This window comes from Alexandromys fortis, unplaced genomic scaffold (assembly GCF_014885135.2).
Source record: "Alexandromys fortis isolate MF-2015 unplaced genomic scaffold, M_Fortis_MF-2015_v1.1 scaffold_150, whole genome shotgun sequence".
Taxonomy (NCBI): Eukaryota; Metazoa; Chordata; class Mammalia; order Rodentia; family Cricetidae; genus Alexandromys; species Alexandromys fortis.
In genome coordinates this window covers 769,310-793,149 of record NW_026068027.1, presented here as the reverse complement: position 1 = coordinate 793,149, position 23,840 = coordinate 769,310, and the positions used below count along the sequence as shown (strand labels likewise).

Genomic DNA, 23,840 nt, shown 5'->3' with positions numbered 1-23,840 from the left:
CCTCCTCCCACCCTCCTCCAGCCATGTTTCGGGGCAGTTTTATGTGGGGCTCAGAGATGTGTCTGTGAGACATGAAAGCACAGTTCTTGACCTCCAGAGTCCACAGAGCAGGAGGTGGGTGCCTTGGTCAGGCTTGGTTTGAAGTGGGTTCTTGAGGTAGAGTTCAGGGGTAGGGTGGTGACCAGCACTCTTGGGGAGACAATTCCTCTAGGAGATGTGTCAAAGGACCTCAGCATTCCTCACACTTCTCTGTAAAGGAAGGAGACAATACATTAGGTCAAGGTCAAGCAATGCGAGTGGAGGTGGGGGACAGTTAAAGCTGAGTGCCCTCCCCTCCCCACCCCGTTTGGTCCCTGTTCCGCTCTGCCTTCCTTAGAACGAAGGGCCCCCCACTTCATACTGCCCTTTTGTTCCATAGTCGTTTCCCTCCACACTTACGATGTGGACAGTGGGGTGTCCAGCTGTATGATGTGGGTCCCCCTCATTCTCTGCAGCTGGGCTCGAGTCAACTTTCGGGGCTTGCCATCCCCGGGTTCCAAGGCTCCCTCTATCCTTTGGCTGGCCAGTTCCTCCCTTATCTCCCTGAGCATGTCCTCAGCCTGCAGGGGGCGGGGGCGGAGTCCAGGGGATAGAAGTCCCTCTTCTTCATCTGAGGACTCCCAGGGGCTTTCCCCAGCAGAGTCAGTAGGGGTCGGAGATTGGGGGATCGGGCTCCGCCTTTGCGCCCTGTTTAGAGTTTCTACCACCACATTCCGTGTGGTCAAAGTCTCATCTTCCTCCTCGGACCAGGTTGGGGGTGCTCTCCTGGGCAGACTGCCTCCTCTTAGGATCCCATCTGGCAAGTCTGGGGCACTTCGTCGCTGGGGAGCTTGAGGGTCAGGAGGCTGGGGACGCAGAGGAACGTCTCGGAGTTCCAGGGTGGAGAAGGTGAGACGAGGGTCCCTACGAAAAGCCTTGGTCCGAAGCCTATTCAGCGGGGTGCGAGGGGTCTTGGGGGAACTTGGAATCAAAGTGCCATAGCCAGAGTCCGAGGTGTCGTCAGGCATGGAAGGAACATCTTCATCGGTATCTTCAGTCACCACTAGGCGGGGGATGATGCTCAATTCCAAAGTCCTACAGTTAATAGCAGAAAGACTGAGATAGTGAAGATTGAATACAAGCCCAGGAAAGTGTCCCCCGTTACTCTGCTCAGGAATGTCTTCTCCTCCAAACTTACTGTCCTGTCTCTTCACATGACACAGTGTTTTTGCCGCCTCACTGGCTAGAATTGTGCTTTATAAAAGACCTTGGGCACTCACTTCTTTTATGCAACACATAAGCTAAAATTGGAATGACACGAGAAGATTATGGTCCCTGTGCAAGGTTCTTGTAATTTATGAAGCTTTCTGTTGTTAAAAAAAAAAAGACAAGACCTTGAACTAAGCTGGGTGTGGTCCTTAAACAAACAGGGGCTAGAGAGATGGCTCAGTGGTTAAGAGCACTGATTGCTCTTCCAGGGGACCGGGTTCAATTCTTAGCACCCACGTGGCAGCTCACAACTGTCTGAAGATCCAGTTGCAGGGGATCTGACACCTTTACACCAATGCACATAAAATAAAGTTAAATAAACCATAAAACATATTTTAAAACATCAAACAAACAGACACAAAGAGTTTGGGTTGCCTCTGAGCTATTATTCTATCCACAGCACCTAGTTCAGAACTCATGCAAGCAGCTTGTCTCATAGCAGCTTGTCTCATATTTGCTGACTGGATCCTCTGCAAGTTGCTAAACAGCTGTACCATCCTGGGTGAACCTCTTACACTGGGGATTTGAACTTGCTGTGTCTTGGAAGCGCTGATATTCTGAGAATCCACATCTACCTTCACTCTACAGCCTGATCCTCACAGGGAGCTCACACGCCACGGTTCTGCTTCCTTTGCCCTGTGCCCACCCTGTCCCATGCATACCTTCACATAGTGGCTACCAACCTGGTCCACTCCCAGTGGCTGCTCCTGTTCCTGCAGCCACACCAGGTTCTCCAGGGCTGCACTGGTTCTCCTCCCTCCTCCCTCCTCCCTCCTCCCTCCTCCCTCCTCCCTCCTCCCTCCTCCCTCCTCCCTACCTGAGGCCCCCTCCTTCGAGGGCACACTTGGGTCTTACCTCCCCTCTGCGCTGCTCTGGGAGTCCTCTGGGGAGGGAGTGGAGGGCCTGGTGTTGGGGGACTCCTTGCCCTGGTTGCGATAGAGGGCCAGGAGCTCCCTCTTCTGTTGAACGTACTCCTCAGCCTTCAGCCTCTGCAGAGTGGCCTGGGGAGGGACTTCCGTTATTATGAGCTCATTTACTACACACTTGCACTATTCTGGATGCTCTACTAATGGCTTTACCATGGTGCCTTTGCCCCCTCCAAACACCGCTCTGAGGGACAGGTGTTTACACTTCCTTTCCTACCGAGAAAGGGGAACCAGAAGGCTAGCGACCCCCTTAGGAGTCATTCTTACAGGAAGGGAGCACAGTGCGGCCAAGATGTGGTGGCACCAGGCTGCAGAGCTGGTGCTAGCGGCAACTGGGGTGACAGAAAGTCCCCTCTCCTCCTCTATCATGTGCCTGCTTTTCATGCCTCCAGGGATACCCTTGGAAACTCTCCTTGACTGAGATGAGGTGCTGCCAGGACTCTGAACCATATTGGTCCTCAGGTTGCACCTTGGCATCCATCCTGAAGGTGAAAGGAGCAGGGGCATGCTGGTCCTACACTGAGGACCCTTCTGTCCCTTAGACGGTACGAAAGCAAAGCTGTTCCAATATGGAAGAGAAGACGGCACATGTCTGTGTTCCTTCTTGGGACTTTTTTTTCCTTTTGGTTTTTCAAGAAAAGGTTTCTCTGTAGCTTTGAAGCCTGTCCTGGAACTAGCTAGACCAGGCTAGCCTCGAACTCAAGGAGATCCACCTGACTCTACCTCCTGAGTGCTGGGATTTGTTTTTTCTTTATTTTCTTTTTCTTTTCTTTTTTTCTTTTTTTTTTTTTTTTTTTTTTTGAGACAGTGTTTCTCTGTAGCTTTGGAGCCTAACCAGGCTGGCCTCGAACTCAGAGATCTGCCTGCCTCTGCCTCCCGAGTGCTGGGATTAAAGGCGTGTGCCACCACCACCCAGCTCTTGGGAGTTTTCAGACAGAATAGAGCAGTGACAGCCGAGAGGTGGCTTCCAGTGCAGCTCCATAGGCACGGGCTGCTTTGTCGCACACCATCACCCTATGGTGTGGAAAGCACGGCCATGAACTCATCTCACAGCCACAAAGACCAGACTCAGGAGCCGCTGCTGGCCAAGGAGGCCACAGAGAGGAGAGCTGGGTGAGGATGCTTCTTGTGACTGCAGGCTTTGGAAAGGCAGCCTTGAGGGGCCGAGAGTTACCACAGGAGGACGGTGTTGGGGGAGACAGCAGAGCCTGAGAATGCACAGGGTAGGGGGTAGGAGGAGGCTTGGCATGAGGGTCGGGGTGGTGCCAGGGGCAGAATGAGCATCAGTATTCACAGGCATGGCTAATAAGGTACTCAAAGTGCTTCCTAGCTGGCAAAGAAATGGGCATAGGCTGGGCCTGATCCCAGCATTTGGATCATGGTGGAGTCAAACGAGGCAGGTGGATCTCTGAGTTTGAGGCCAGCCTAGTCTACATAGAGAGTTCCAGGCCAGCCAGAACTGTACGGTGAGACCTCATCTCAGAAAGCAAGCAAACAAGAAAGAAAGCAAGCAGGAAGGAAAGAAGGAAGGGGGGAAAGAAGGAAGGAAGGGTTGTAGCTGGAGTCTTCTATCCCTCTCCCAGGTATCCCCCACCACAGCTACTGCCAAGGGGCTGCATCTGGTATGGAGTAGGGACCTCAAGTGCCCCCCCCCCAACCCTATACAAGGTTCTGTTCTGACTGATGCTAGGCTAGCCTGGTGGCTCCCTATTTGTCCTTTCTGGTCAGCTAGGGGAATGTGAGCCAGCAGCCCTGGGGCCCCTAGGCTTCTCCAAAGCTTCTGTAGGAGCATGGGAGGGGCCGGGTCAGGATGAGACATGTTGGAGGAGGGGTGAGCAGGCATAGGAAAATGATATCAAGTGGGCAGTTCTAATTCTCCTTCCTCTGGCTTCCCAGCCACTGAACCAGAACAGAGGGGAGCCCCGGGAGGCGGGGGTGGGCAGGACGCTCACACACCGGGCCAGTTCCCATGCCCCTCTTCCCCAGGCTTCATCTCTCAGCTCAGTGTGAGCAAAGGAATGGCAATGGGGCCCACACAGCCGGCTTGTGATGGGGAGATGCCCCTTGTTCCATAGGCCCAAGTTTGAGTTTGGGATGGGATGGGATGTCCAGGACAGGGCTGTAGTGTGGAGGGAAAGAATGGGAAGAAAAGGGGGAAGTCTTTAAGAAACACCTGGATCCAGCATCCCCACTAGGCCTGTCCCTGCCCCTCCCCAGGAAGAGCAGGAGTGGGGGATCCGAAGGCAGCCAGCACGGGGCTTCCAGCTGCCTCAAAGCCTCAGCAGCCGGCATCTTCTTGGCCAGAGGGTGAGCAGTACAAGAGAGAAAGCTAGATAGAGTGTGGGGCCCACAAAGCTGAAGAAAGAGGGGGCTCCCAAGCAAGATTCCTGTGGAGAATCCACGAGACAGAATGCTTCATCTCTCTGCAGTTCTGCGATCACCCACTCTCCCAGTACCTCTTGCCTCTCTCAGCCATCACACGGGTGCCTTCTTCCAGCTCCACACCTCCTGCCATGCCTCTCTCCTCTCTTCACCGTCCTTCCTCCTCCGCCTTTCTCTTTTTAGTTTTGTGAAATTAAGTCTTTCTATGCAGCTCAGATTCAGAACTTGATGAATAGCCCAGGTTAGTTCTGAGCTCGTGATCCTCCTGTCTCAGCACTCTGGGTGCTGGGATTATAGGGGTGCTCAGCCAGCCGCTCAGCCCTTTCTTGTAAGCAGCAGAACAATGACACACATGTGCGGAGCACCATGAAGTGCGGGGTCTCATGCCAAGCCACTGGCTTGCTGGCTCTCACTGTACCGCAGATGAAGGCTAGGCTGAAACGGGGAGTAACTTGCCAAGGACACAGGGTGGGCGCTGAACTCCCTACAAGTCTCCCCGCTTAGTCTTCAATTGGCCCCACTTTCATTTCTTGGCCTCTACCCCTGAGGGTTTTCTGTTCCCCTCATCAGTTCCTTTTCCTCTCCCCACCCCCACCCACAAGCTCATTTTCTGCTAAAGCGTGATCCACCTCTGTCAACCCTCAAGGACCACACGTCGCTAATGTTTCTACAGGAGAGAAGAAAAACCTGGACCCTGGGCAGTGGAGGGACCAAGAGATACTCTGTCACCCGAGTGTGTGTGTGTGTGTGTGTGTGTGTGAGAGAGAGAGAGAGAGAGAGAGAGAGAGAGAGAGAGAGAGAGAGAAATGGTGAAATGTGTGTGGGGTGTGTGTGTGTTTGTGGTATTGTGTGTATGCATGATATATGTGTTTGTGGTGTGTGTGTGATGTGTGTGTTTGTGGTATATGTGTGTGATATGTATATATGTGTGTGTATTTGTGGTGTGTGTGTTTATGATATGTGTGTGTTTGTGGTATATGTGTGTGTGTGGTGTATGTGTGTGTATGTGTGATATATTTGTGTTTGTAGTGTGTGTTTTGTGACGTATGTGTGTGTCTTTGTGGTATATGTGTGTGTTTGTGGTGTGTATGTGTGTGTGTGTGTGTGTGTGTGAAGATTGATAGTAGTCCACAGGAGGGTGTTCTGGATGATTGCAGTATTTCAGGCTTTAAGTTGCTGGGAGTCTTGCTGTAAGTTTGGTCACAGGGAAGAAGTGATGTTCCTTTGGTCACCCCGCAGAGACTATCAGTATATGAACACCAGTAAGTTTCACTGGCTCCAGATGTTCCAGAGGGAGAATGTGGGAGAAGGGTTGTGCTGAGAGTGGGAACCAAAGGAAGGGAGAAATTTTAGAGGACTGGGTGATAAAAGAACAGTTTCTGATGTGGTGATGCAAGTAAAACTATGCACATACATGTACATACATGTGCCCACCCACCACACAAACAAATGTACATGTTACTCCCTGAGGCTGAGGATGGAGCTCAGAGGTCATGTACTTTGCGAGGTAGGAAAGACCCTCGGTTTGAGGCCCAGCTCTGCCAACCAATAAGACAAAAATATGGAGCCTCTCAAATCTCCGTGTCTCTTTGCCATTCTGCTCCCACAGTAGGTTGACCAGCAGCCTGGAGAAAGCGAGGTCGGAAACCTAACCCCCAGCCGCCATAGACATGCCCGCCCTTAGTCGGGGAGGGGTCTCTGAAGATGTGAAAGGACCTAAGGTGGTGATCTCAGGCTGTGTGTTCTGCACTTCCGCTGGATTCTGCTGGATTCTGCGGTGCATGTCTGCTGTCTTCATAAGAAAGGGAGGGATAGCCAGGCGGTGGTGGCACACGCCTTTAATCCCAGTACTTGGGAGGCAGAGGCAGGCGGATCTCTGTGAGTTCGAGACCAGCCTGGTCTACAAGAGCTAGTTCCAGGACAGGCTTCAAAACCACAGAGAAACCCTGTCTCTAAAAACCAAAAAAAAANAAAAAAAAAAAAAAAAAAAAAAAAAAAAAAAAAAAAAAAAAAAAAAAAGAGGGAAAATTGGACACCAATATACAGAGGGGAAGGCCAGAGATGGGGAGTTGGGGTGCTGCTCCAACTCAAGGGTTACTGAAGCCATCAATGGCTGGGAAGAGTCGCAGGCTCTACCCTAGAACCTGGGCAGGAAGCTTAGTTCTGTCAATGCCTTGACTTTGAACTTGTGGCCTCCAAAGTGATGAGGAATTCTGTTTCTGGATTGTTTTGTTTTGTGCGGAACTGTGGCTCAATAAACTCCAGGGTCTTATTCAAGCTAAGCACACACTCTCCTACCGAGCTACACCCTAGCCCGGTTTCAGGTGTTTTAAGCCACTGAATTTGTAGTAACTATTGCTGCTTTACTCATCTCTCTCTTTTAAACTCCTGCTTCTATCACATAGACCTGCCTTCATCACTACCCTGTTTAAAACCTCCACTGGCTCCATATCGTCTATGGGACAAAGTTCAAGTTCTTAGCACGGGCCTATGGCATGACCTCACATTTATACACCACGTCCTGGCATTGTCAAACAAACATCCTGCTCTTTCCTGCGTAGGCACACACGGGTGCACCCGCCCACACAGTCATGTGCATACACCACACACATAATACAATACACGACACACAGACAGACAGACATGCAGGCAGACACACAGACAGGCAGACATGCAGGCAGACACACATACAGACAGACAGACACACACACACACAGGGTGGCGATAGGAGAAAGTGTGGCAGACAGCCTAAGAGGACATGACATGGTCCTGCATGGTCTCAGCTGAACTCTAGAGTTTGTATAACTTTGAGCCAGCCCTGATCCCTGCCTTTAAAGTGAGAGGTGGAGCCGGGCTATGGTGGCGCACGCCTTTAATTCCAGCGCTTGGGAGGCAGAGACAGGCGGATCTCTGTGAGTTCGAGACCAGCCTGGTCTACAGAGCTAGTTCCAGGACAGGCTCCAAAGTCACAGAGAAACCCTGTCTCGAAAAACCAAAAAAAAAAAAAAAAAAAAGATTTAAAGTTAGAGGTGGACCACCTTGATGCCTTCCTAGCTCTGATTCTCTTGACACATGTGACGGTTTCCTACTTCTGGATTTTTGTATTTGGCATCCCCTCCTTCCTTTGCTCCCCTGACATACTCCTGGTCTCCCCCAGTGCTCCATTGTCGGTCTGGAGTCATGGCTTCACCCCCTAATCTCCCTGGGCACCACGGCTTTTCCAGCAGACAGGTGGGGCAGAAGGCTTGGCCCGGTTCTCTGTTGCTGTCTTCTGCGTATTTACTTCGCTATTTGTCCTCTGATTACTCTATAATGAGCTGCAGTGCAGATTTCTAGAGGGCAGGAATGCTGGGTTCATTCTTTTCCCCGGCACCTAGCCCTAGTGCCTGTCCCCAGAAAGAGCCCCCTGGTTGCCTGAACAGAAAGAAGATGAAGTTTAGAAATTCACTCTTTCATTGTAGTCAGACCACTAGGGTGTACCCCAATAGCGAGCTCAGTAGCTGGCTGTGGGCTCTCTTGTACTCTGTCCTTCTCTGGAAGGCACCCAAGTCTGATCAAGTCTGCACCTGCTCTTAGCCCAGCCTCTCTGCCCTCCTTCACCCCTCTGAGCTCCAGGGGCACATGCTCACCCTTCTCCAAGGTGGCCACCTACCTGAGCCTGCAGGGTCTTCTCCAGCCACCGTGCACGATCGTTCGAGCTGGGACAGTGCACAGTAAGGGCACTGGAGACACACTGGAATTCAGTGAGGTGGATCAGCAGGAAGCTGTCTGCATGGACAAGAAACCCTGCTGTAAGGACTGGGCCTCATCCGACCCCAATCCCGACCCTCCCTTCTCTGGTAGAAGAGACATACGGGGATCTCGCAGCGGTCGGCACACCAGTTTGTCCAGCATGAGAGGGGGCCGGATGACCTTGGCTCTGTCTGCCCTGCGCTGCGGCTTGGTGACCAGGAGCACATCAGAGAAGAGGAACAGGTATACATCCAACTGCAGGAGAAAGAGGCAGGGTCAGTCTACCTTGCTGGGATCTGGGGATCTGGGGATTGGGAGGGGCTGGTCTGGGATCCTGGCTCACTGGCTGATACAGTGAGCAGAAGGACGAGGGCAGAGCTACTGAGTGCTACAGCTGGTCCTTCTTTTGATTTGTAGGCAGGGAAGAGGGGTGCCTCAAGGTCATACAAACAACTGGTGTGCAGGCAGAATCAGAACCACATCCCTTTGCCCAGCCCACCATACTTTCTTCCATTGCTGCCTTGTGTGTGTTGTGTGTGTCATATGTACGTGACCGTGTGGGTGTTTATACCAGTGTGCCCATGTGCAGAAGAGAGCAGGATGCTAGGTTCTTGCTCTAGCACTTTCTATTTTACTGCTTTGAGATGCAGTGGATGGGCCATGGAACTCAGGATCTGCGTGTCCTATCCAACAACCCTGGGGCTACACATGCAAGCAGCCATGCCCAGCTTTCTTTCTTTCTTTCTTTCTTTCTTTCTTTCTTTCTTTCTTCCTTTCTTTCTTAAACATTTATTTTATTTTAGTGTGGGTATGTGCGTGTGAATAAAAGTGCCCGTGGAGGCCAGAGGTTTTGGATCATTGCCCTGGGCTGGAGTTACGGGCAGTAGTAAGCCACTTGACAATGGGTGCTGAGAACTGAGCTTGAGTTCTCTGCAAGATTATCAGCAAGTACAGTCAGGCTGTGGTGGTGCACACCTTTAATCCCAGCACTGGAGAGGCAGAGGCGGGTAGATCTCTGTGAATTCAATGCCAGTCTGGTCTACACAGTGAGTTCCTGAGCAGCCAGGGCTACACAAAGAAACCCTGTCTTTAAAAAAAAAAAAAAGAAGGAAAAAACAAGACCACCAAGCACCCTTAACAACCAAGTTGCTTCTGCAGCCATAGGCTCAGTTTCTTATGTGAGTGTTAAGGATTCAAACTTAGGTTCTCATGGTTTTAGGTTTGGAGCCCGTTTGGTAACCTACATACAGCTCCTTGACTTTTCTTTGAAAAGTCTATATTTTTCTATTTGATGTGTATGGAATTTTGCCTTTGCGTATGTGTCTGTATACCACATGTTCGTAGTGCCTGGGAGGCAAGAAGAGGTGTCCGGTCCTCGAGCTGGAGTTACAGACAGGTGTGAGCTGCCACACAGGTGCTAGAAACTGAACGTGGGTCTCTGCAAGAGCAGCAAGTGCCCCCAACTGCTCAGCCACCTCTCAATCTCCAGGTCCTCGTGTCTACAGCAGCGCAAACGCTCTTACCCACAAGCCCCCTCTCCCGGCTTGTCGCCTCTCATCCCGCGTCCTTCCGTGCCCCTGCTTCCCCTCTTTCACGCGGCTCTCACCTTCCCTTCTCGCCCTTCCTTCACGCGCACGGGTCCTTCCAACAGTAGCTGCCTGGTGTGCTCAGGAGCGACCCCTAGTATAGGAGTCATGAGATCCAGGGTGGAAAACGGACGCAGATTCTAAGGGACCACAGAGGAAGCAGGAAGGGGATTAGGACGCCAGGCAGGTGTGCCTCCCCATCCCAAGCTAGGGTGGCTCCTTGTGCTGCCACCAGCCCATTCTTTCTGTACCTGGAGCCACAGCAAACACCCCAGTGTCCCCCTTTTTTCTCTCCTCATTTACCCTTGGGACAGGCACTCAGTAATAGCACTCAGGTACAGAATGTGTTAGCCTCTGTCCTCTCCTGGCCAGGCTGCTCCTTCATCTACTTTCCTGGAACCTGGAGCCCCTTTCCTCACCTTCTCCACCTCCTCGTTGGAAGGCTCTAGCACCTCATAGGGTCCAATGCGCTGGGCCGCAGCCACCAAGCTCTCCAGCTCTTCACCCTGGCGGACCTGCCCGTTTATATGTCGCAGGAAGGACTCCACAGCTGCAATCTTGGGATGGGAGAAACAGGAGGCACAACTGAGACCTCAGGGATCTCCGGAGAGAGTCGTGTACCCCCCCCCCTCAAGGGTGGTAGCCTCACCTGAGTACCTACCATGGCATTCAGGGCCTCTTGGGCTCGGGGCTCGGGGCTTCTCTTGAGCACAGCCTGCAGCAACAGTGGGTACTTGGTGACGCGCTGGTGGGGTTTGATGAGTAAGTCACCCAGCGTCTGCCTTCCGGAGCGCTTGTGTTTCTCGCACCACTGCGGGGAGAGGGGGAGAGGAGAGGAGAGCTCAGGAGCCTGCTGAGACCCTCCCGCCTGCACCTCCAGGGACTACCTCAGCCTTGCACCCAGCTGAAGCCTGGCCTGGCTGTGTCATTGAACCCCTCCAGCCTCCATGTTCCATGGCGCCCCACCTGTACGAAAGTGTGGAACAAAGGGTTCGTGTCTTGCTGCTCCCGAGCGTAAGCCATGGTCTGCTTCACTCGCAGGCAGTACTGGACATACGGCTGGAACCGCTGGCCAAACTGGAGGAACAGATATTGGTTAGGCTGAAGCGGGTCATGAATTGACCCTGGCTGTCGAGCATGGCTGCAGGCTGAGGAGAGAGCCTCGCACAATCCCGAAATGAAGCCCCTGCCAGTCTCTACCTCCCAGGACGTCTCCTGACAGGTCCCTCATTTTGTGCTCCCGACAAGAACGGACACCCTGAGAGGCAGGCCCTGGCTACCCCTGGAGTTCATTCTGCCCGAGGCACTGGCTCTGCCTGCCCCCCTGGACTCACTCTCCTGCCATCAATAATTCAACCTGACTGTTTTCAGGACGCTGGGGCTCCTATTTCTGTGACCTAAAAGTTGTCCAGAGGCCCTGCTCTGAAGGAAGGAGGTGCCAAAGGTTCCCAGGAAACTGCGCCCCTCTTCCCTGCTTTGTATCCCATCCCAACGTTTCCTGCCGGCCCAGTAACACTGTAACACTGTGGAAGAAAGACCAGACCCAGGCCCAGCTCTCCCTCTCTTACCTCTCCACACTCAATGGCCCTGTGGTCTTTCACCCACCCCTCCTGCCCCCACCTTAGTGCCCCACCCAGGCATCTTCTTACATAGGCGCCATTCTTTAAGAGACCTTTAAAAATTTTTATTTTATTTTATGTGCATGAGTGTTTTGTGTATGTGCGTGCATACCATTTGCATATCGGGTTCTCTCAGAGGTTAGGTCAAGTCCCCTTGAATCAGAGCTGTGAACTACCTTGAAGGTCCTGGGAACCAAACCCAGGTCTTCTGCCAGGCCAGCCAGTGTTCTTAACTGCTGAGCTACCTCGCCAGCCCTTTGGGCCTCATTCTTGCACTTAGCTATTTGCTGATGGGTCTCAAAGGAATAATTACTATTTTATAGCTGCTAGGAAGTGCACACTTGTTATTATAACACCTGGGAAGTTAAGGCAGGAAGGTCTTGAATTTGAGGCTACATTGCCAGACCCTACCTTAAAAAAAAAAAAGAGAGAAGAGAGAAAAGAAAAAAGGAAAGCAAATACAAGATTGTACAGCTGATGAGAGCTCACCCCTCCACCCCCAACATTTCATGTCATAAGGGACTCCAGAAAGAGCAAAGAACCTTCGAAACCGGTCCCACTTGTGGGATCGAATGAAGGAGATGAGGTTGTATTTTGAAATTGGGGTTGTGCCCTGCGGATCCTTTTGGGCTGACTTCATCCTGCTTTTTCTGGGCTTCCCCATACTCACTGTCAGGAAACCATTTTGTAAGCTGACAGGGTCCAGAGGCTGGCCAGAGGTTCGAGTCTCTTCCAGGACGGGTTGCAGAACCTCCTCCCAAAAGCTCCGGTGGGCTCTAATCAGCTTGGGGACGGTTCCAAACAGGGTCTCAGCTGACACCTGGAGGAATGAGTAGGACTTAGTACCAGACCTTTGTCGGGTCACAGTCAGGAAGGGACAGGACTTTCAGCTTTAGTGACAGGGCTGGGGCAGAAGGGAAGAGCCTGACAATGGCCTGGAAGACCCTAGGTGGTCCCTCAACCACTGAGGTGCCAGAGAAGGTAGGGGCCTACTGCCTGCTGGGGGTCTAATGCAAATAGAAAGTGTAGGGAAATCAGGGGCGTCCCTGAAAATGGGGCTGTGGAATTCGCTGTGACTCCGCCCCCTATTCCTCCCCCCCTCCCCCCACGTTCCCACTCACGTCAGTCAGTAGCCCCACTCGCTGTAAATTTAGCAGCCCAGCTGCCAGGAGCTAGAGGCAGGGAGGAGGACACGGGCTCAGCACCTAGTCTTCCTTCTCCAGGCTTTCCCCAACCCCACCACCTTCTCTTTCTGACGCCAGAGCAGATCTGAAATCACGGCTTGGAATCTTGCCCCCCCCCCAACCCCCCCCCCCCGTCCCCCATCCCAATCCTTCTGCTCTGGGAGAAGGCTGATAATACTAAGGACCCAGGTAGGGAGGAGATGAGGTTGAAGCTGAAGGTGGCTCACATCAGTCATGATCTTGAGCTTCCTCAAGAAGATCAGCTCCGTGGTCAGGAGCTCCCACAGCGCTTCCTGCTGGTGGCAAAGCTCCCGGTTCATCTCCTGAGGGGGACAGTGCTGGTTCACTTGGGGAATGCTGATAAGAGTAGGTGCCATTTGTTAAGTGCTAGATCCGGGCTTCTGGTCCCTCTCTACAGGACCTTCTAATCCTAACCAACCCTCTAGTTGGTAGGTAGCATCACCCCCATTTTCCATATGAAGCAAGTGAGGCTTGGGGAGGTCCTCCACCATAACCAAGACTTCACTAGTTGAGGGCAGAGCTGGGATTTCAACAAGATCTCTAGAAGCTTTCCCCTCTAGATGCCATATCCCAAGGCCTTTGCTTTTCCCAGGGCAGACATGAGATGCATGTATGCATGTGTGTATGCCTGTGTGGAGGAGGGTCTGATGTGCTCTGGAGACACAGATCATTTCAAACCCACCTTGTGTCCAAGCACCAGCTCCTTCCAGGACTTTTCCATGGTCAGGCCGCTGTCACCCCTGTCTCCTATCTCCCAGTATCTCCGGTCCTCGGGTGGTAGACGGGGCATCCCAAACATGCTGAAAGTGTGCAGTCTCACCTCCAGCTCATGGGCCCTGGTGACTTCCTGGGAGAGCAGAGAAGGTGGTCAGCCTGGTACACCCCCAACATTTGGTGCCCAGGCTCCGGAAGGGCTGTGTGTGCACACACGCATATATATGTGTGCCTGGCATGGCATGAATAGGGTCGTTATTACCCAGGAAAAGAAGTTACACTTTTGCCTGCAGGAAGGTCCCTGGGTAGAGGGGTTTGAGGGAACCTCCCTGACCAGAATGACATCTTCTAGAGGTTTCCTCACTCAGAACAGAGTAAGAGTCATGTTTTTCAGAATGGTCTTTAAGATTTGATTTTCTTTATTCAAAAAGAAAAAAAGAAAGAGAAAAAAGAAAAAAAAAAACCTGTTTTGCGTTGAGTGGTAAATTAAATCCAGTGCCTTCTGCATGCTAGGCAAGCCCTCTACCACTGAGCTATACACTCCGGACTGAGGAACCTTCAAGTAAAGACCAGGACTAGACTTAAGAAAGCATGGCCTCAGGTAACAATGACATATAATGGATGCGTTTTTGTTTGTTTTTAGATGGGGACTTACTATGCAGTTCAGGCTAACCTTGAACCTGCAACCCTTCTGCCTCAGCCTCCTGCGTGCTGAGACTATAAATGTGCATCCCAATACTTGACTCAAAGTGGAGATATTTATGAAGCATCACACCTTAAAGTTTATAACTGCTTTTGGTACCAAACAATGTGGGAAACAAATAATTAATTCTAAACCTCACTCTACCCTTAAGTAGACATGGAGGATGCAGTAGGGCTTCCTGGGGTGAAGGCTGGCGGGGAAAATAGGGATGAACAGATTATGCCTGGCTCACACATTATCTTGTAATTTCCAAAAGCTGGGAGTTTAATATTAATAATTTATCCTAGCTGGGTGGTGGTGAGAACAGCTTTAATGGGCACTTAGGAGGCAGAAGCAGGCAGATCTCTGTGAGTTTAAGGCTAACCTGGTCTATAGAGCTAGTTCCAGGACAGCCAAGGTTGTTACACAGTGAAGCCCTATCTTAAAAAACCAACCAAACAAACAAGCAAACAAGTAAACAAAGTTTAGGCTCATGGAATCCAGCGCAGCAGTCGCATACAGAGCTGGTTCTTTGGAGGCTTCTGCACAGAGCTGTGCCTGTAGGAATTCTCTAAGGCGCTTGTGATCAGAGGCTCCCTGACAGCGCTCGGTTCATGGAGTTGTCTCTGGAGGTCATCATGGCTGGGGTTGTGAACACCGAGACGGAAGTAAAGAGGATCCTTACCTTGAGTTTGGGGGAGTGAGGTGGGCCAAGCCCAAAGTGGCTTCCGTGCCTCTTCTCTAGCTCTGGTTCCCGAAGCGTCAGAGGAGATGGGCCTCTGGTCTGGCCAGAGCCCTTGGCAAAAGGGACATGGAGGCGTCGGCGACTAGGGTCCTGGGGAAAGAGGAGGCAGGGGAAGTTCTGGGAGTACCAGAAATACTAGAGAGACAGACGGGCCCCGAGCTTGGCTCTGGACATGATCCCTTGCTCCTGCAAGGCGGGCTGGCTCACTACTCTAATCCAACCAGTTTGGTGTGAGCTGCCACTGCTGCTTTGAGTCACGGTGCCTGCTGCCAGGCAGGGCAAGTTCAGCTGGGCAAGGGCAGGCCTGCCTGGTTCCCAAGGGAACCCGGAGGTAGAAGCTGAGGCCTCCTGCAGAGCAGACACACAGGCACACACACGCCTGGGCTCTGCTGTGGGTATCCAGCTCCAGCCCACCCAGCCATCCACAATACCCTCCGTGCCAAGGGCTCACAGGAGTGGTGAACGATATAGGCTGTGTTCTGACTTCATTTCTTTGTGGACAGCTAGCCTCCCTCACACACACACGTGAACGGGGGCTCACAAGGATGCAGCCTCCTCCCTAGGGACTGCAGCTAGTGTCCTGTGCCACTGGGAGTTGCTGTCCTTCTGTGTTAGAGGTTGGATGAAGCCTTGGCCACAAGTCTCCTCCCAAGGCAGGCCTGGTCACATTCCTTGTCTGCCTTGGCCTGAATTACCCTACATACTTCCTAGTGTCCCTTTCCACCCTCTCCCTGGGAGCGTCCCCATCTCCAGGGGCGGGATCCTCCAGGGAGGCAGGGAATGCCCCCAGCCAGAAGTGGACCTGCTCTTAAGGAAGCACCGAGGGCTGAACCAGCCAAGGCCCTGACTTTCACACCCCTTACCTCCGCTAGGCTTGGAGGTGGGCCAGGCAGGTGGAGCCAGGGGCGGGACCAAGGCAGCTCTCTCCACTCCCTCCTCCCTGTGAGAACCGGGGCACCCTGAACCTTTGCTCTTCTTCAGTCCTGACTCAGGAAGCTTTTGACTCCTCCCAGCTCCTCACAAGTAGAGCCTGAGAGATGTCTTTCCCACTGCACTAGTAACTCAGAAATGCCTTCCAACCCTTCCTCTGTGGGTGTGGCTCCATCGGGCTCCTGCCTCTGTCACTCTGTTGTCTGGGGCTGGGTGTGAAGTCCTGGGATCCCAGCCCAGGCATGGCCCTCCTCTCCCAGCAACCCCGGAAAGCAGAGGAGGTTAAGGGACAAGAATAGAGCAGCCTGAGAAACTATAAGGGGACAGACTTCAAAGCCTTTGTGTCCTCCCTCCTGCCCCACCCAGGTCACCTTCCGGGCACAGGCAGACTTACCAATACAGGGCCTCCTCTGGGATAGATATTCCCAGCAGGGCTCTGGGCAGAAGTCGAATGTCGGCCCCCATAAGTCTCAATTCGGGAAGCAACCAGACCTTGGAGGGGGCCCTCATTTGGAGGACCGAGGGCTTGCATTACTTCTATCCTGGGTTACCCCCAGAGAATCATAGCGCCAATGCCCGGGAGAAAGGGGGTTCCCTTTTCTGCAAAACAGAAAGCCCAGACTGGGTTAGTGAGGAATGTCTCCACGGGTCAGAGGACAAGGAAAGACAAGAGGACAGAGTCGGGAAGCAGAGGGTCAGATGGTGACTACTTGGGGGGAGGTGAGGGGGTGCATTAGCTCTAAGCTGGTGGGGGGGAGGGCAGGTCCAGGTGCATGCTGAGTGGGAACATCTGCCTCACATTTGGGAAATATTCCTACTTTGGCCTCAAAGGATGCTGTAGTCACGGGAGCAGTTGGGAGCAAGGGTCACAGAAAATCTCTAGCGCTTTAAATAGCCCCAGGTAGAAGGCGTCCTCTTGCACCTAGATACACTCAGTCTCTTTCCTGTGCTACCTTTGACAACGCAGCGCGAACTCCACAGACGGGAAGAGGTGGGACTGACTAGGGACAGCCAGGTGGCTCTCCCATGTCTGAATAGACTATGGGCTAAGGATGGCCTTTATTTTCTTGCCTGTTTGAGATGGGGGTGGGGGGGTGGGGGGTGGGTCTCATTACATAACCCACGCTGGCCTGGAACACACATTTTAACGCAGGTTAGGCTGACTTTCAATCCGGGTTTCCCCTGCCTCAGTTTCTAGAGTGCTGTGATCACAGACATATTCCATCATGCTTGGCAGCTTTTACATTTTTAAACAGTAGAGCAAAGTAGATGTTTGGGGGGAAGTGGGCAACACACACACACACACACACACACATGTCTCATTCCACGAGCTACAGCTAGTTTGACCACGGCACAGAAGCCACCTTTACTGGATGGCTTGCTGGCTCCTGGCTGCTTCTTTCTTTTAGTTGCACTGAGATCCAATAGGCCAGAGAATTTACATTCCTTTTTTTCTGTCCCTTTACTGAAAAGTCTGCACGCCCCTTACCTGGACCCCCAAGGCCGCGCACAGGCTGGTGAAGTTGGGAGAACTGTCAGACAGGGTCGTTAGAGGCGAGCCTAGCAGCAGCAGCAGCGGCGGCGGCGCTCTGGTCTCCTACTAATGTCAGTCTTTCCCAGCCTCTGAGGACACCACCATGGAGCTGGAAGTCAGACGCAGGACTCCACCCCTCCTTCCTAAACCTGGATGGAAGACCCATCCCTTCCAGTAGGCAGGGCCTGGAGGGAAGAGGCCCTTAATGGGAGTTGGGCTCAAGAACACATTACAGGGGCAGGTTTCCCACCAAGTGGGCCTCTTTGGCCCCTCCATTTCTCTCCCCTGAGTTTCTTAGACTTAGGCACAGAGGAGATTGCTCATTCTGTCTCCCAACCCCACGACCAACAGTCCTGCCCCTGAGGTCAGCCCCCCTCCTTACTATCCCTTCCCACTTCCACCTTCTCCATCCTTTCCCAGGCCCAGGTCCCCACCCCCTCCTCCTTCTTAGGCCCTGCGACCCTGCCCCAAGTTCCCGGTTCCCCGCCCGCCCGGCCCCCGCCCTCCCAGCTCTCACCTGTGCGCGCAGGTGTCCCGGCTTCCACTGTCCTCGATGCCTGCTGGGGCCGATGGGGCTCAGGGTCGTTGTCAGTCTCCTCGGCGATGGCAGTCCCTCTATCCCAGCCTGAGACTGGGACCGAGCGGCCCGAGGGACCGGGCAGCACGGGGCCGGGAGGGGAGGCGAAGGTGGAGGCAGAGGGGCGGGACACGAGCTGGCACCTCCCCCTCCCTGCGGGCCGTGCTGCGCCGCGGTCTTGGTCACCCGGGAGGGGAGGACTTGGAGCCGAACTCCCGGGACACAGTCACCAACCACCCCAGGACCAGGAGCTCTCAGGTCGTGGTGTGCGCCCTCTTCTTTTCTTTTGCCCTTGAATTTGCCAGTCATCTGTCACCTGGTCGAGGCTTGGGGCTGGAACCTGTTCCACCCGCGGGCCACCAGCGCGCCCTCTCTTCCCGGTCAGATCCCTGCCAGGCGCCAGGGTAATGAGGGGTAAATGAAAGGTTGGGTGCCGCTAGGCGGAGGTGGTGAGGGTAATGACCGAGGGACTTGTGGCAGGTACCCTTCCCTTCTTTGCGCCCCTGTCCCTCTTGCCTATCCTAGACCGTTACCCAGAGAGGGGAGCCAGCCTGGAATCAGGAAGGGCGTAGGTCCGGGGAGCTTCGGCACCTTAGCTGTCCTCTGGCCATGGAGTCCAAAGTGTAGCCCTTATCTCCAGCGGACCTGCTGGCCTGCCCTGGCAACCTGGTGTAAGGTTCTGTGGACTTTGCTTTTGATTTAGGGAGGGATCAGGGGTCGGGTTGAGCCTATACCCAACTCTGCTCTCATTACCTAAGCCTAGAGGGAGGGGGCATACCAGGTGGGGGCATCCTCCCACCGCACTGCTCCGGGGTGGACCAGCGTGGTTTTCCTAAGAACTACACAGACTGAACAGTTTCTCGAAAGTGGTACTGTGCCCCTGTGAAAGGCTTTTTCACATCCACGAGTCATGCCACCCAGTCTGAGGAAAAGACTGGGTGTTTGAAATAAGAGGCATCCCGTGGCTCTGTCGGGGGCATCTTCCTCCGGTCAATCAACTGGACCGGGTCTGACACAACCTCTTAATACACAAAGCATCCTCCAGTCCATGAAACCCTTTCAGAAGTCATCTCCTTGTGTTCAGTGCAAACGGTGTTCGCTCTAATTCTCACTGTCTCCCATGGCTCCTTTCAGTCTGGGGAGGCATCTTTACCATTGGTTGTTTGAATCTCTGTGCCTGTTCTCAGCGATAGATTTGCCCTCAAGAGTCCCTTTTCCGATTATGATGTTGTGAGGGCTCTGGACCTCTGGTTGCGTCCATCCTGCCTCCTGCCACCCCGCTGATCTAATGGGCCAGCGGTGTGCATTGGGGGCAAGGGGTTGGATGAGATTAGAACTGGCGTTTGTCCGTTCCTATCACTCACACTGGGGAAGGGCAGGAAGAGGAGGGAGAAGAGGAAGACAGATCCAGGCCTGGCAAGAGTAGCCATGAGGGAGAGAGAGAGAGCTAATGAGCCAGGTGGTGATGATTACTGGGCATCTGAAACGACACCCCAGAGACAGTTGGTGCTGAGGGTTCCCAGCGGCTCCTCCCACTGTTTCCCAGACGGAGATGGGAGGAGGAGGAAGAGGGAAATTGGAATTGAGAAGGTACCAGCGACAGTCCTGGACCTGCATCTCCCTGGGGTGAGCTGGTGATGTCTCCCATAGAGCCCGGGAGAGTTAATCCTTTCGCTTCCCTCAAGGCTGAGGTCCCACCTCCACCTGCCAGTGCCCCAGGGCCTGTATCCTGCCTCCCTGGGAGGAGAGGTTCCCAGACACAGCTAAAGACAGAGGTGTGGCCAGCCACAGGTGTGTGGGCAGGTGGACTCTCCGGGTCTCTTGTTCTCATTCCTTCTGTTCTGGCTCCTCCGTCTGGCTGTTCTTTCTACAACTACCCCCTTTGTACAGCTTTTCTGTGCTGTGAGGATGGACTCCTGAGGCAGGCTGAGAAGGGAACGCAACCTGAGGAATGGAATAGGCCCCTCTTTCAACTGAAGACTGAGGTGCCAGAGGCTGGCCTCTACTGGGAGGGATTGGGGGTCACTGGTCTGAAGAGAGGGGAGCTCCTGGATTCTCTTCCCTTTCAGCTTCCTTAGAAGTCCCTGGTACCCATAGCATGAAGAACATTCCTTTACCATGCCGTGGGCCAGATGCTCTTCATCGGGCTCCCTGCTTGACCCCACAGCTGCTGAGGTGTCCTTCTAGGATCCGAGCTTGGAGAATCCAATGGCTCCTTCCTAAAGGTAACTATAGGGCCCGGTGGTGGGTCTTGTGGGGGTTGGCATAAAAGCCTCAAGAGGCAGGAAGGTCCAGAAAATGAGCTTGAGCCTTGACCTACCCAGTCCACATCTCTAGGGAGAGGCAGACCACCTGAGTTAATGAGGTGCTGCTAGAAGTTACCGGCAGCAGGGGGCAGCAAATGGGGTGCTTATGTCTCTGAAGGGTAGGGGAAAGACTGGGGACTTGAGCGGGTGCTGGCAGATCATGGGAGACAATGCATACAAGGTGGCCAGGTCACTGTGGCCCGCTACTGCTTTGCACTAACATTGGGGCCTCCTGTTCTCTCTACCCGCTTTCTGGGGGGGGGGGGCAAGGTGTAATGGATCTCCAGATAAAAGAAAGAATGCCAGACTCAAGGGAATTTCAGACTTGTGGGGAGACGGATGGACAGACAGAACACTGAGAAAGGAAGACGCAGAAATCATGAGCCAGGAACCATGCCTGTACATTAGAGGGACCAGTTCCTACACAGGGGAGGCAAGGAAGGCTTCCTGGAGGAATTGATGAGACCGCAGTGCTATCCAGAGTGAGCTGCTGCTGGGGCTCCACAGAGGACATTTCTGAAACAAAGAGTGAGCAGAGACCCAGTGGTGTGGACGAGCGTGCTCTAGCCTGGAGCTGAGAGTGGTGGAGGACTCTTGTCCCAGCTGCCTAGGAGGCCGGAGTGGAAGCACTCTGTGAACCCCAGCATTCGGAGTCCGTTGGTGCAGCACAGTGAGACCCTGGCACAAAACCCAGCAAACAAGCAAACGGGATGGCTCGGGAGACACAGACAAGTCTGAAGACCCGAGTTTGATCCTCAGGACCCACCTCATGGAAAGAAAGACTCTGACCCCCACACACACGTAATTGTAAACATAAAAAAAGAAAAAAGGGAACAAGCAAACTTGGCCAGGGGTGTGGCTCAGTTGGTAGAGTGCTTGCCTGCCATACACGAGGCTCTGAGTTCGATCCCTGGCACTAGTATAAACTGGGCATGGTGGCATGGCCTATGCCTCTTATTCCAGCACTGAAATATCAGAGGTTCAATGTTATCCTGGGCTACATGAGGCTTTTGTCTAAACAAACAAAGAAGACTATGGGAAGGGAATGCTTCCCAAAGACTCCAGAGTCTGCTTTGATGGCTCACTGGGGACATGCCGCCTTCCAAGCCGACCATCTCTGGGTGGTGCTGACTTGAGGGGGCAAACCCCCTTTCTCCTGGCGTTCGAGGGCCTCCTCATTGGATCCCAGTTACAATCTCCACTTTTCTTCCGCTTCTCCCTGTGTGTCAGCTTCCTTGAATCTGCCTCAGCTTTCCTGAAGCTTTTGCTCAAATAGTCTTCCTCAATGGTACCCAAAGCATCCCCCATCCATACTCATAACCTCTTAACCCCTCTCAGGTCCAGCACTCGTTTCTCACCCCACTGACTGTGGTCCCTGCTCACTGTGTTTCTTCCAAAGCGCTGCTGTTTCCTTATTCTAGCACTGTAGCTACTGTATATGTGTCTCAGCCCTTCACTAAATGCCCCTGAAGCAGGGACAGCCCCTTGCATAGAACTTGGTGCTAGCCTGGCATCAGCATTTGGTGAATGGACTGAGCTGACTTGCCGGAAGACCCAGAACATTCCATTTGGGGGATGCTTGCCGACATTGTCACCTCTCGGTCCCTGTCTGTCTGCTAGATAGTTGGTATCTGAATGGTTTCACAGTGCCACCCCTGGTTTAGTGCTATCCCTTCAGGGACAGGCTGAGCAGGGTTCTGCGGATGGGGGTGGCTCAGCAGGAAAGGGGTTAAGCTCTTTTGCTGTGTATGAAGATGTCTGTCAGTTCTAGTGCTGGAGGAAGCCTGGGGCACAGTGGGAATGTGAGACCTCGGCTGAGGGCACAGGGTGACAGAGGAAGTATGAAAAGGAGGAACAGGGGCCCTCAGAGGCAGGGTCACTGTGGGGTTTCCCCAGGGCCGATCTTGGAGTAGGGTGTCTGATGTTCATTGCTGTTCTCTGACTGGGCCTTCCTCTGTCTTTGACCTGTAGCCCCTAGAAGTCTTCAAAAATTTCACCCAGACTAGGAGGGATTTTATATCTCAGGATCCCAGCAAGTCCTTACCAGTGAGACTCGGGGTGTCTGTACAAATCCCCTCACCTGTGGAATGCTCCCGACACCCCCTCCCCCTGCTTCCAGTGAGGAAGCTTCAGACATAGGAAAACAAACAAACAAACAAACAAACAAGCAAACAGCAGCAGCAACAAACCCCAAAGAACATCAACAGTGCATTCTCCCTTGTTGCGGCTGCTCTGTTTTCTCTCTGCCCTATTACATCCGGGGACCACCAGGCTGCCCCTAGTGGCGTCTCCTGGAAATGACGATTGATTTGTTTGGGTTCTGGGGGACAGGAATGGACAACTTGTTCTTTTGGAGGAGACCCACAAGGCCTTGTATTCTAAGGTCTGCCTGACATCACTGAAGAGGGTCCCTGAGTTGGCCTAACAACCTGCAAAGGCTTTTTCCGGTCTGTCCTGGGAGATACAGGTGTGAGATCCGATACACACATGAGATCACGTCCTTAGTGCTCCTTCCTTCAAGTGCTTCAGTCTGTGCTGACTCTGGCTCTCCTAAGTGTCTGCAGCCTTAGGGTGTCCCCAAAGCCCACGAGAGTGGGCAGGTTAAGATTCCACGTTAGTCCTTGCAAAAGCTTTCATAGCTAGGGGCAGCTTTTCCCCAACCACGGTCAATTTCCATCAGTCCTAGTCCTTGTCCCTTAGTCAAAGGCCACAGACCTGACTTGTGGTGTGCGTGTCTCAAGGCCCACTTGTCAGGGCAGCTGAGCGTCCCAGCCCTTCTCATTCTGCCACTCCTGTTCAGCCCAGCTCTAAACTCTTATTTCCAATTTAATTGGACAGCCCTGACTTCCAGGAAGTTCTTCTCATCTCTGCCCTGCATTTGTCTGGCTTAAGTTTAATGTCCTCACGCTCTGGGGAATCCCTTCTCATTAGAGACTTTCCTATGAGTAAGCTAAGACACATATCATTCTGTGAGCTCTGATTCTCCAGAAGGTTCTTGTACCTTCCTTCAGAGACCCAGTCCTCAGTGGACTACATGTGGGCTGGCACCGAGGCCCCAGGCACCACCCTCTGCCAGGAACTCTTGTTGGGGACCCAGAAACCATCACTGCATTCTCTCCTCAGCCTTCCTAGTGAGGTGGGCGCTGTTGGTCTTTTTCCATTTGGCCAATGCCAAGCTGGAGCTTCAGACATGACCTGACTTGGGTGAAGTCACACAGGCAGAGTAGGAAACCCAATGATTCAGTCCTTACACTTAACAAGGTGTTAATGTGGGCATGGGGTCTGCTCTCAGGCTCCTAACAGGGAACCACAGTGAATGTGTGAGACCTGGCTTCCCCTCAGCGTGCTAAACTGACCGGGCCTCCGCCTCCACTTCAAGGCTGTGTTAATCCTCTGCAGCTGCCTAAATGTCCCTCCCTTACGATCCTTGCTGTTCATGTTTTCACGGGTTTGTTGTTTTTAGAGGGCAAAGGGCCAGGTGTGGCGACTCAAAACCAGCCTGTTGTCTGGGCAGCATAGCAAGTCCTGGTCTGGAGGAAGAGGAGGAAGAGGAGGAGGAGGAGGAGGAGGAGGAGGAGGAGGAGGAGGAGGAGGAGGAGGAGGAGGAGGAGGAGG

The 23,840-nt window shown here is 53.2% G+C and overlaps 2 protein-coding genes across 14 annotated transcripts in view; one reads left to right on the top strand and one right to left on the bottom strand.

The window, feature by feature from the left end:
- Nucleotide 1: 1 nt before the first annotated feature.
- Nucleotides 2–18,309, bottom strand: Plekhg6 (pleckstrin homology and RhoGEF domain containing G6). 8 transcript variants are annotated; one of them, XM_050164007.1, is made up of 17 exons: nt 17,860–18,309; nt 17,298–17,491; nt 16,203–16,408; nt 14,819–14,968; nt 13,420–13,584; nt 12,944–13,039; nt 12,654–12,704; nt 12,203–12,352; nt 10,880–11,014; nt 10,575–10,724; nt 10,333–10,470; nt 9,934–10,053; nt 8,450–8,582; nt 8,248–8,363; nt 2,143–2,288; nt 439–1,113; nt 2–249 (listed from the first exon to the last, which is right to left on the bottom strand). In XM_050164007.1, the coding sequence occupies exons 3-17, from the start codon at nt 16,338–16,340 to the stop codon at nt 240–242; spliced, it is 2,373 nt and encodes a 790-aa protein (XP_050019964.1). In that variant the 5' UTR covers nt 16,341–16,408; nt 17,298–17,491; nt 17,860–18,309; the 3' UTR covers nt 2–239. The 8 variants fall into 8 exon arrangements, with proteins under 8 accessions (XP_050019964.1, XP_050019966.1, XP_050019965.1 ...); XM_050164009.1 differs by having other exon boundaries at nt 17,298–17,451; XM_050164008.1 differs by having other exon boundaries at nt 17,298–17,431.
- The window catches only part of LOC126514828 (uncharacterized), a 22,225-nt gene continuing 16,280 nt past the window's right edge, over nt 17,896–23,840 (top strand). The window contains exons 1-5 of one of the 6 annotated variants that reach the window (XR_007595677.1): nt 18,209–18,323; nt 18,445–18,590; nt 19,605–19,710; nt 19,810–19,904; nt 19,989–20,144. Coding sequence is in view for 2 of the 6 variants with exons in the window: in XM_050164016.1 (XP_050019973.1) it covers nt 17,896–18,177; nt 19,605–19,710; nt 19,989–20,144; nt 20,513–20,685 (717 nt within the window). In the remaining 4 variants the exon portion in view is untranslated. The other 5 variants (XM_050164016.1, XR_007595676.1, XM_050164015.1 and 2 more) reach the window with 5 other exon arrangements.